Raw genomic sequence first — 12,689 nt, 5'->3', positions numbered from 1 at the left:
AAATTCTAGGGTGGATTATGCTATGTTAAGAAGGAAAAAAACCCTAACTGTTATATTGGCAATACATCTATAACTGAACAAGAGCTGGAATTAAAAAAACAGTGGAATTGTAACCTATTTTCTATTCTTTCTGCTATTTTTTTTATTGTTACATAAAAATCAAAGAGAAGGGTAATGTATATAAACTCAGCATGTATTCTGTAATATTTTTTCTACATCCGTAGATATGAAGAGCAGAATTAAGACTGAGAATCCTCAATCCTTCAAAGATCTTTAGATTTCAGAGATAGAGTTAAGGTCACCATAGCATATCAAGGCAAAAAATAGGTCACTTGTCTTTCAATATGAGCTAAAACAAGAAGGGTTTTATATAGTTAATTTTAAAATAATCTGAAAATAAATTTACCAGGACATCCCATATTCAGAAACACCAATCTTATCCAAAATCTCACTGCAGTATAAAACTCAGTCCACAAAGTAATTCAGGCTAAGTAATCACCCCGAGTTGAAAGCTCATGCTACCAAATCCATCTATTTAAAATACTGTTTATTTGTGATTTCACATTAATTAGCATTACATCTAAGAGCAATATCAGATATCATTTATACATTTTCCACAGGACACAGAAATTCATTGGCTCATTCTTTATGCCAAAGCAAGTAAATAGAGGCATTAGCAAAAGGTGCAAATAGTTCACTGTTGTAGTTTAAAAAATATTAATGCACACTGCATTCATTTAAGATATATATATATATTTAAAAAGTTATGGAAAAGCATAGTTCACAGGTTACTGTTTCTACATACATTGTAATACAACATAAATGATGTAGAACATAAAAAAACCCTCAAATACAGAATTAAACTGAAAGTATGCACTAAGAGATTAAAACACTGATTCCAGTAGTTGGTGAGATTTAGAATGAAATTTCCAGCTCTGTTTCAACTTTGCATCATCATACACAAACAAACAGAACCAGCCCAGAACACACAGTTATCAATGTACTGTTTTCATGCCAACTCATCCTCCAGAAACACTTTGGATTATTTTTACCCACTGATCACTTTGGATCATTGATTTTACATTGATTTGTGACATCACTTGGGTGAAGGGGGAAAAAACTATATTAATCCTAGGTTTAAATTTGTATTTACATTAGAAAGAAAGTTAACTGAAAAGATAAAAATTTTTGTAAAAATTAAGAAGTGGTAGTTTTCTCACTAGGGGAGGGAGGTTAGACCTACTGACTTTTCCTAGTGCTGCCTTCTAACGATACATCAGTTGCAAGGATTTGACCCTTTATAACTGAACTACCAACCAAGAAATACAATGATTTTGGTAGAGAAGCAGAATTTTAGAAATTTGGGACTGGTTTCGAATAAATTACACTTCAAATCCTATCGTGACTATGAGTCATTATCAAAGTAGAACTCTTCTATTCATGACACCTCATTTGTTCCCGCCATTCTTCACTTTCTCATTCTTTTCCTTTTCATTTGGTTACCATATGAGAGCTTCTTCATTCATTAGCAATACTAAGAGAAAAATACATTATAACGTTCAAATATGAATCTAGTTATACTTTTAAATCCTCTAATTCTGTTTGATACCAAGTCCCTGGATTCTTGAGTTATATTTGAGTATATTTAGTACCAAGCAGCCTCAAATCTGCTCTGTTGTTAAATGATTGGCTAATTTGCTTATGACATTTTTATACTGAATGGTATACAAACATCTCAACATACAAAAATCGTTTTTGCCAGAGTTAAACTAAATAACCGATGTTAAGTGTACAAAATCCCCTTTGTTGAAAAATAAGGGGCTTTCTAAATGAATAAAAAAGGACGTTCTCAAAAATTATATTTTACTAAAATGACCTTTTTTGGCAAACAAAGTTACTTCAGGTGAGGAAATTTTATACTATGAATAAAATTCCAAATGAATCTTTTCTTATATATTTTTTTAAAAAATTATGTGCCAGTGTATACTAATGCTATAGATTCTTATCTTAGAAGCTTTTTAAAGCATTCTATTAATGCCCATTGAAACAATGGGAACCAAAAAGGTACAGTCGATAATCAATGATAAAAAATTATAATCTGATTACCAGGTAAAGCAGGTGTAGAGAAATAAAAATTCTCTCCCTTGTTCACTGGTAATTTCTTTCCAACAGATATAGAGAGGGCCTGAAGTAATTCAGACAGATATCTGTTTGTGGTGAATTATAACACTTCATAAAGGTAGAGCTAATCAAAACTAGCAATTATTTAAAAATTCAAAGCCTTTTTTTGACATATAAAAGGAGAGATGAATTTGAAAGCTTTTCTTCATAATATGTTTTTCTTTTAGTAAAACCCCTTTCCAGTTCTCAGAGTCCAGTTTGCTACACACCCCCAATCTGATCTACCACTGCATATTAACGATCAACTTAAATGTGCAACGTCACATTGTAATAATAATAATTATAAAAAGACTTCCTTTAGGCTTCGACTTTCTCCTTTTTTTTGTTCTTTTTCAGAAAAGAAGGAGTGCGGAATTTCTTCTTTTTCTTGGATGGTGATTTTGAAGGCGAGCCTTCAGGTGACAGAATTTCTTCAATTTTCTCAGGAGACTTAATGGTAATCTCGATGTTTTCTATGGTCGTGCTTGTGGTTAACCTGCTCACTTGCTTAGCAAGCTCATCCTCAACATCATGCATGTCATCCTTGCCGTTCACTACCATGACAGGCGCTTCCATGGAGATGAAGCTCTTGGAAAATAGCTCATGGTTTTCTAGAAAAGGAGAGGGTTTTTTGGTTACTTTATATAGTTAACATCTTTGCAAAACTGAAATGTTTTAGCAATGTACTAAGGCTGTGGTCGGCAAACTGCGGCTTGCGAGCCACATGCGGCTCTTTGGCCCCTTGAGTGTGGCTCTTCCACAAAATACCACGGCCTGGGTGAGTCTATTTTGAAGAAGTGGCGTTAGAAGAAGTTTAAAAAATTTGGCTCTCAAAAGAAATTTCAATCGTTGTACTGTTGATATTTGACTCTGTTGACTAATGAGTTTGCCGACCACTGTACTAAGGCATTATTTAATTCCAATAAAGATAGATCATTATTTTAACGGACTATACTAGATCTACCAGCACGAGGAAAATTTTCTTACATAGTATAAAGGGGAAAGTTGTTAGACCAAAAATAAAGGCTAGATAAGTCCAGTCTTGATGACTTGATAGTTTCACTGTAAATCTAGTCAATATAAATGAGGAAGGCAACATAAATTTTTCTTTAATTTTGGGGTTGTTTGGGAATCAAAACTGAAAAGGTTTCATGTTTCTGATTGGAAGACATATGATAAACCAATTTTAATTTCACAAATTCTTAAGAATTATGAGTTACCAAAATGCAAAATAAGGTAAGTCAATATAAATGCTGAACAAAAGTAGCACCCCACTTACTAAAAATATAAAATAATTGGGAGCTTTAAGTAAAATCAATGGCAAACTTACTGCAATCAGGTGTTCAACTTCCTTACAGAGACTTAAATGAAAGAGGAAACTTTTTAGATTAACTCAGTGAATGCTATGGGAAATTACATCGAATACCTTCTAATTTTTCAGGGATATTTTGCGGTGACTGAGTTTGAGACTGAATTTGTGAAACACATGAAGCGTCATCTGAGAGTAATTCCTGCTCAGCATCTGTTGGATAAGAGTTTAGTTAAAAGCCATGCAAAACAAAGAAGCATAAGATTTCAGGGGTTAGTGCATAAGTTGAATGCCTGCATACACAGAGATGAGAAACTCTTCAGCAATGAGCTGCGCATGCTAACGGTTACTCCATACCTCAATAATTGTGCATTAGGAGGAAGTTAATGTGTTAGAATTTCTGGCTGTGAATAGTAATTTTACATACATGCTTACCAAGGAAACACGGCTACTGGCAGCCCAGGCAAATAATACGTATGCAATTAGCCTTTTCTAGGGTGTTAGGAAACTAAAATATACTGAGCAGCCAGATGAAAAGAATTATGAGGCCTCACCAATGATGTTACTTTAATGAGGCAGAATGCTTCACTGAATTTTTGAACAATATCCAATTAGTGATTCCTGTCAGAGCAATATTAGTGAGCTAATTCATAAGGTCATAATGAATGTGGAAGAAACCATAAAGTTATAAATAAAGGTGATGGCTCTAGAGTGTAACATTTGTTACCTGGCATCTTTAGGCTTTCAAAAAATAAGAGATTAAAGAGGGACATTTTACAAAATACAGAAACAGAAAAAGTTCTCATCGTTATATTAGAACAAACAAATTCAATAATACCACTTAGAGAATTCAGTGTAATTACATTAATGAGTCAGGATGACTCCCTTTTGTGACAAAGATACTAAACAAAGATAAAACTGTTCCTTAGTTCTTCCTACTTGATACTTAACATGGACAAAAATTCTTTAACTACTGGTTCTGTTTTGCTTTGGGTGAAATTTTAACTGTATATTGTAGATGCTCTAAAGCATAGGCTCATACCCTCTGTTGAGATAACAGACTTCTTGTCCCCCACCTTAAACCCCTTTCCCCAAATATTATACACAATTAAGCATATATTTTTAAGACTGCTCATGCACTGTTTGAAGTTTATCCACCCAAGATTGAGAACCCCTGGTTTAAAGAATCTCTTATTCTTGAGAAAATGGGACTTTGTATTCTAGCTGGGTGTTTTCATTAGCAATTCTAAAATATAATCCTTACTTAAGGATTCTGAAGTCAGAACTCAACCTAGAGCACCCATGTGCTTAAGAAAAGTCACATCAAAATCCTAGCAGTTTGCTTTATATTTTGATTTTGAAATTATAATATTGGCACCTTGAGATACCTAGGAACAATAGAGATTTTACAAAGCATTAAAGCCACATACTTGTCAATCTATAATTATATCGAAGTTGAAAGTTTAAAAAAAGTCACAATCTCTGAAATTTTCAAATCTATTAACATATCTACATTTACTTTAGGTAGAAATTCTTTACTTATCTGGGGATTTCACTTTACTTTAGACTTTTTACTACTAATCAGATTATTTTCTGAGGGGGAAAACCAGTTTTTACTACATGTTAACATACATGGTCCGTGGCAGCTCTTTAAAGTTCAGCCTCATCTATACTCAGGACTGGGAGAGATGACAGAACAATCGATTGTCAAAGAAACATTTCAAAAAAACATTGACTGCCATCCAACTCCAGGTGCTTCATTGGTAACAGTATGGTTATCCTAGGCTTAATTTAAAAATGAACTAACCTTCCAGGCCTTGCTGTTTACGTTCGATTGTCTTCTTATATTCTTCAAGTTCTCCTTCTGTGAGATGGCTGAAGGGGTTGGGAGGAGCTGGTGGGGCAAGATCATCATCTTCGAATTGCATGGTCTTGCAAAGAAAAACGTCAACTCGTTACCAAGAGCTCTACTTATATCTATGTATTGATTTGCAAATATATACACAACTTCACACACATATATAAATGTATGTAATGTTTGCGACACCTTATAACAATCATAAGAAATGATAGAGCAAGATGCTTTTTAAAAATTTTGGTGTGAAGAAAATCACTTCACATATAGATAATTCACTTGTCAGACAGTCTGTAATTTTGTTCTCTGCCCAAGGTGCAATGCTAGGGACTACATGGGGTTCCAATTTAAAGCAAAATCCTACTTCAAAGGAATGATGAGATCTTGTGAGCCACACAGCTCCATGTTGTAATCTATATCACTTTATGAAACTTACCAGGAAAAACATCATTGTAAGTCTCAGGAGCCTTTTCATATGCTTGCTTTCTATTCTGTACTGTCAGTCTCTTTGTTTCTTAAGAGACAGAGTTTTTCTATTACCAGTCCCTGGTATAGAGTAGTTTCTAAATAAACTTTTGTTAATGTCTAGATTAATAAATAGTTCTTACCAAAAAAAGAAAAACAAAGAAAGAAAGAAAGAAAGAAAGGAAGGAAGGAAGGAAGGAAGGAAGGAAGAAAGAAAGGATAGAGCAACATGCTTTGTTTAAAATACTCATATCAGATTAGTGCTTTTAGACTACTGATCCAATGGACTAAAATTGCCAGTGATGTTTCCTCAATAAGCCTATATAGGTCAATTAAAAAAAACCAAAAAACTAAGCTTAAGTTCTAATAAGCTTCACATAACTACAAAGTATCTTAAAAACCAAGAATTGCTGCATTTTAGAACACCTTTATAAAATAGTATTAAAAAAATGAAATGGTACCAAAAGAACTTCTTTAAATTTCCTATGAAAATAAATTTGTCTTTGCTCTAGGAAGGAATTAATGAGATTTTTACCTGCATTTGAACCCATGCATTTTTTTCATGCATTTAAAAATATATTTGTATTGATTTTTAGAGAGAAGAAGGGAGAGGGAGAGAGAGAAACATCGATATGAGAGCAAAACAACAATCAGCTGCCTCCTGCACTCTCCCTACCAGGGATCGAGCCTGCAACCTGGGCATGTGCCCTAACCAGGAATTGAACCAGCAACATTTCAGTGCAAAGGATGATGTTCAACCCACTGAACAACACCAGCCAGGGTGAACCCATGCATTAAAAAAAAAAATCCTTCCCAAAACTCCACTAAAATGAGTAAAGGAACAACAACAAACATGATATAAACGTTTAAAGAGAAAAGAATGAGAGAGGAGACAACAGAGGATGAGAAACGCTAACACACTTTTGGAAACTGGAAAGAAAGCAGGGGGAAGAGTGGGTAGCAGAGCTGAGAAAGTAGATCCTTAGCCCGGCAAAGAAGGATGAAAATAAGAAGCATGCTCATTTGCCCTGTAGAAAGGCTCAGAAACTAGAGGCATCAGGTACCCCAGAAGGTGGTGGTGAAGAAAAGTGAAAAGTGGGACAAGTTAAAAGTCTGAAGAAGGAGCAGATTCTCAGGTCTCTTTTCCTATTCCACACACGAAGCATTTACCTTTCTCCCATCTCTGCAGAAGATCAGAGGCTTAGGCTTAAGAACAACTGATTAGGGGACACAAAGCACAGCCGAGGGCTCCCAGAACGCTGGTGGGAGATTGGCAGGAGACTAAAGAATTCTCCAAATAAATCAGTGGCCCCAGATAAAAGAACAGACATTAACATTTGGGAATTTCCCAGCAAAACAACCTGATCCACGTCCAATCATCCTGCAGTGAAGCTCACCCATCCCCAAGCTCTGCACACACCAGAGCTTCTGACTGGCTCTCAGTACCTCATTCTTAAGAATAAACAGACTACCACAGATTGCTAGACACTTGAGGAAAGCTTCGAGAGGGAGACCAGGATAAACAAGAAAAAGAGAACTCAGAAGAAACAAAGAAAATAAGGGCAGCTGAAGAAAATTTAAAATTTATTCCCTAGAGCAACAAGAGAAAAATACTGTAACCATAAAAGAACAGGATGTTATTTAAAAAAAAAAAGAAAAAAAAAAGAAACATTCAGGAAATAAGAAGTCTTAAAAATTAAAAAAACACACACATCAAAACAGAAAATTAAATAGAAGGGTTAGAAAATAAAGTCCAAAGCAAACCCTCTAGAAAGTAGGATAAAAAGATGGCAAGTAGGAAAGAAAAAAACAGAGGCTCAGTAAAAGAGGTTCAACTAACAGTGCATACTGACAGAAAAAGAAAGAAGTAGGAAGGAAAAAACTGTTGAAGAAAACTTAAAAAAAGTCCCAGAATGGAAGGATATGACTCTGCAGATTGAAAAGGGTTACTAAATGCTAAGAACAAAGAATACAATGAAATCTACTACAAAGCATACCATCATAAAATTTCAGAAAAGCATTGATGTAAAATAGGTCCAAAAGAAAAAAAAAAAGCAACTACACAAAGGTACATGAAATCACAATACTCTCCTACTTCTCAACAATAACATGGAATTAGGGGACAACAGATACTTTTCATATTTTGGGGAAAAGTTATTTCTAAACTAAATTCTATATCCATGAAGATAGAATACAGGATTTCAGATGGTTACTGCCTATGTATCCTTTTTCAGGAAGCTATGACAGGATGTGCTCAGTGATAAAGGAGTATATCAAGAAAGCTGAAGACACACGATGCAGGAAACGGGATACTACATAGGCGAGATGCACAGGAATCCTCATGATGAGCTGTGCAGCTGGCCTGAAGAGCCATTAGTTCAGATCTGGACCAGAATGACAGGGTCTGGAACTGAGAGATTACCTGTTACCTTTGACTCCATGGAAAATAATATAAAGAGAAACTCTATAATCCTGTTGAAAAGTTTGGGAAGAACTAATCCAGTGTGCTCAAAATACTAAGCCAATGATTAAAGAAGGTAATTATTAACACCAGGGGAGAAAAGTTGTATAAGAAAGGAAATGTAATTAGAGGATACTATCTGAATCAGCAGTAAAGGTTAATAATATAAACAATAAAAGATGATTTAACAAAAAAACTGTGATATAACCTCACTAGGAGAATGGAAAAGGAAAGTATTGTGTAAACAGGCTAAATCCCCATCTTCCATAAAAGAAGTCACTATCATCTTTCATTGATTCTCAGATGTACATTTCCCCATCTCTGACATTGGATTAATCTTATAACTGTCAGGGTTGTTTCTTTTTTTAAAAAATATATATATTTTATTGATTTTTTACAGAGAGGAAGAGAGAGGGATAGAGAGTTAGAAACATCGATCAGCTGCCTCTTGCACACCCCCTACTGGGGATGTGCCCGCAACCAAGGTACATGCCCTTGACCGGAATCGAACCTGGGACCCTTGAGTCTGCAGGCCGATGCTCTATCCACTGAGCCAAACCGGTTTCGGCAGGGTTGTTTCTTTTTTAGTAATACATAAAATAATGGTACTTCTTACAGTTGATGACATAGATTTGATGAAAAAAGTTGAAGTCTAAAATTGACAAATTAAGAAAAGCAAAATAAAGGTGCTCTTTAGAAAAATGAAGGTAGTAACTGCTAGAAGAAAGTCCTTGCCCCTGGAAACTGGAAAATGAAGGTGATTTAAAAAAAAATTGATTTCAGAGAGGAAGGGAGAAGGAGAGAGAGAAACATTAATGATGAGAGAGAATCATTGACCGGTTGCCTCCTGCATGCCCCCCACTAGGGATTGAGCCCACAACCTGGGTGTGTGCCCTGACCAGAGTCGAACCGTGACTTCCTGGTTCATAGGTCGACTCTCAACCACTGACCCCGCTGACTGGGCTGAAGGTGTCATTTTAAGTCTTATGGATTACTTGACTTTTAACTTGTACTTATACTAACTTTAGTAAAAATAAATATTCATTTTTAAAAAGCAAAGACATTAATGTGATGGAAGAAAAACAAAGTGCATACTACTTCATGAACTTACAGATGGAGGCTTATCTACAACAATTCCAGCAAGTAACTGAGATTGTGGTCCTGCTGTTTTCAGATCATATCGGTTTTGTTCTCGAATCTAAATTGAAAAACAAGAGCAACAATTTTTGGTGGGCAACTATACAAATGATCTTTACTACCTGACCACACCAGAGAAAGGGCCTCTTTAACATCCACCTCCATAAAGCCCCCCTTTACCATCCTAACAACTCACATTAATCTCCTCCACCCTTCTTGACATGTGATTTCTTGTTGTCGTATATTGTTAAAAAACTACATTTTTCACTAATACCACAGCTCTTAAAAGCAGAAATAGGTTTCATACTTCTCCCCCATGTAACCCTCACCAGTGACTAGCGCAGAGCTGGAAGTATTCAGTACAAGCTAAAATTATACTGAATTAAATTTAAAATTCTTCTGGATTCAAACCCCTGAGCTTAGTATTAATCAGATCCAATCACTAATGATCCTATCTAATAAAAGAGTAATATGCAAATTGACCATCACTCCAACACACAAAATGGCCACCCCCATGTGGTCAAAGATGGCTGGCCCCATGTGAACACAAGATGGCTGCCACAAGATGGCCTGCAGGGGAGGGCAGTTGTGGGCGACCAGACCAGCAGGAGAGGGCAGTTGGGAGGGACCCGGCCTGCAAGGGAGGACAGTTGTGGGGGATTCAGGCCTGCAGGGGAGGGCAGTTGGGGGGGACCAGGCCTGCAGGGGAGGGTAGTTGTGGGCGATCAGGCCAGCAAGGGAGGGCAGTTAGGGGTGACTGGGCCAGTAGAGGAGGGCAGTTGGGGGGGACCAGGCCTGCAGGGGAGGGCAGTTGGGGGGAACCAGGCCTGCAGGGGAGAGCAACTGGGGAGACCAGGCCAGCAGGGGAGGGCAGTTAGGGGTGACCAGGCTTGCAAGGGAGGGCAGTTAGGGGTTACCGGGCCTGCAGGGGAGGGAAGTTGAGGGTGACCAGGCTGGCAGGGGAGGGCAGTTAGGGGTGACCAGGCAGGCCGGGAAAGGCAGTTAGGGGCATTCGGGCCAGCAGGGGAGCAGTTAGGCATTGATCAGGCTGGCAGGGGAGTGATCAGGGGGTGATCAGGCTGGCAGGTAGAAGCGGTTAGGGGCAATCAGGCAGGCAGGCAGGCGAGCAGTTGGGAGCCAGCAGTCCTGGATTGTGAGAGGGCAGTCGGACATCCCTCAAGGGGTCCCAGATTGGAAAGGGAGCAGGCTGGGCTGAGGGACACACCACCTCCCCCCCCCCATGCATGAATTTCATGCACCGGGCCTCTAGTGTAAACATAAAACAGCATAAAAATGCCTCACCTGGGCACAGAAGACCATGTCTTACCTTGTTTCTCTTTTCTAGTACATCATTCGGGTTTGTATTTAAAGGAACAAACTGATTTGGATCTTCAATTTTGATAGGTGTTCCACTGCTAAATTTAGAAGAGTCCTCTGCTTTCATCCACTAAAGAATAGAAAAATTTCTAGCATGAAGCTTTTTGTTAAGGAAATATGGTAGGTTCTGTTTAGTGACTCAAGGAGGGAGCGCATATACTGCCAATATTCTGAAGAATTTCACTAAGCAGCATTTAGGGGTCAATTAGTGTATCTCACACTAGTTAGAAAAAGGCTCACAATCAGCATTCACTTAAAAAATATTGTAAAATATTCACATGAATACACACTTTTGCTATGTAAATTTTTGCCTTTTAGCATTTTAAATATGATGCTGAAAATATTTCAAGCATAGACATAAAGCTTAATCATACATTAATTCACATTCAGAGAGAGTTGTCACTTGCAATGAATTTTCAACTGATGATGGCTAAGAAGTCACCAAAAAGGACTCAAGGAACCTTTTAAGATTTAGTTTTTCAGACTTCAATTTTTATTTTTGGCTGACAGAAAATGCAAAGGCCCTGACCAGCATTTTACAAAGGTGATAATTTGGTAGTAATCTATGGAATAATAGAACCACAGGGATTGAAGAACCTTATACAATTCTTGTTTACCCCACAATACATCCCTTAAAAAGGCAAATATTCATCAAGATTAATGATGGCGAGACATCAGTCTCTGTCAATAAAATTAATTCCGAGAAACATATGAGTTGAATGATGTTCTTCAACTAGGAGATAGGAAATCTTATAGACTAGGGAAAAACACTTTGATGACTAGGCATTTCCATTTTAAATGTTACTGATGTATATGATAGGATGAACTAATTCTGAATATATAGGAAATATTCGGTGATAGTCACTCTAAAACTATAAACAAATCTGAAGCAAAATGCTGAGAAAGATAAGAGAACCCATTTCTCTATCCATGAGATGCTGCATAAGGGTAGCTTTGTGCAGTAATTCCTGAAACTTTTATAGTTCGATTCACTGTTACAATACAAACTACAAAGCGGTTTCATGTAATGGGTAAGAACTGCCTGTATTCAAAGTCAGACTGCCTGTATTCAAATCACTTACAAATGATTACTTAACCCCTCAGTGATGCAGTTTTCCATCTATAAGCTGGGGGGTGGGGGGTAGGTAGGGGTGGCGGGAGGGGGGAGTAGAGAAATAGCATCCTCTCCATATTAGAAGTAAATGAGGTAGCTCATGTAAGGAAAGTGCCTTGCACAAAGTTAATACCTGATAAATGATAGTGATACAATTATTGATAACATATTCTACTTTCCCAATATTTTTTGACATAGAACATTCAATTCATGAGCAGCTAGGCAAAACATTTAGTAAAGGCAAACCATGTAAAATAGTGGCATACTGTGATTTTGGTCCTGGGACTGGTTTCCCCATTCCGAGACTCCTCAGGCACATTCACTTTCATGTAAGTATTTGGTGAATTCAGCCATCTGGTTTTCTCACGCTGCTGTTTCTGTGCCATGTATTTGAGAGGAGAGAGTGGTACTGTATCGTCTTCAAAGGAAAAAGCAGTCACAGTTGCTGGGATTTCCACATCACTCTTGTGCCTAGGCTTCTCTCGAATAAGAGGATGCCTATATGCATAGCCTGTCCTATATCCCTAAGGAGGAAAAAGCCACATGGGAAGCAATCAAACCTGTACCAAACACAGCATCTGCATTCCAATTCTTTAAACAAATGATTCAAAAAGCCTCCTTTATTGAAAAACAAATAAAGAGGAAAACATCCTTCCAAACCTCACATTACACTAGAGTTGAAATTAAGCAAATTTCAAGATCTGGTCAAGACTGATTCCAGCTGACAATATAATTTCCAAGCACACAACTGTTTCTGACAAAGGTAATTTCAAAACTGCTGACCAGAAACATTTTTCCTCGCTATAAGCTG

General features: G+C 37.2%; 1 protein-coding gene across 4 annotated transcripts in view; it reads right to left on the bottom strand.

The window, feature by feature from the left end:
- Positions 1 to 530: 530 nt before the first annotated feature.
- ADD3 (adducin 3) overlaps positions 531 to 12,689 on the bottom strand; it is a 122,300-nt gene continuing 110,141 nt past the window's right edge. For 3 of the 4 annotated variants that reach the window (XM_008144291.3, XM_028149407.2, XM_028149409.2), the window contains 6 exons: positions 12,145 to 12,402; positions 10,715 to 10,834; positions 9,362 to 9,448; positions 5,277 to 5,400; positions 3,587 to 3,682; positions 531 to 2,771 (listed from right to left, as the gene is read on the bottom strand). In XM_008144291.3, the coding sequence (XP_008142513.1) occupies positions 2,479 to 2,771; positions 3,587 to 3,682; positions 5,277 to 5,400; positions 9,362 to 9,448; positions 10,715 to 10,834; positions 12,145 to 12,402 (978 nt within the window). In that variant the 3' untranslated portion in view covers positions 531 to 2,478. The remainder of the gene's footprint in view (positions 2,772 to 3,586; positions 3,683 to 5,276; positions 5,401 to 9,361; positions 9,449 to 10,714; positions 10,835 to 12,144; positions 12,403 to 12,689) is intronic. The other variant, XM_054728626.1, reaches the window with a different exon arrangement.

This window comes from Eptesicus fuscus, chromosome 17 (assembly GCF_027574615.1).
Source record: "Eptesicus fuscus isolate TK198812 chromosome 17, DD_ASM_mEF_20220401, whole genome shotgun sequence".
Taxonomy (NCBI): Eukaryota; Metazoa; Chordata; class Mammalia; order Chiroptera; family Vespertilionidae; genus Eptesicus; species Eptesicus fuscus.
This window is presented reverse-complemented; position numbering and strand designations above follow the sequence as displayed.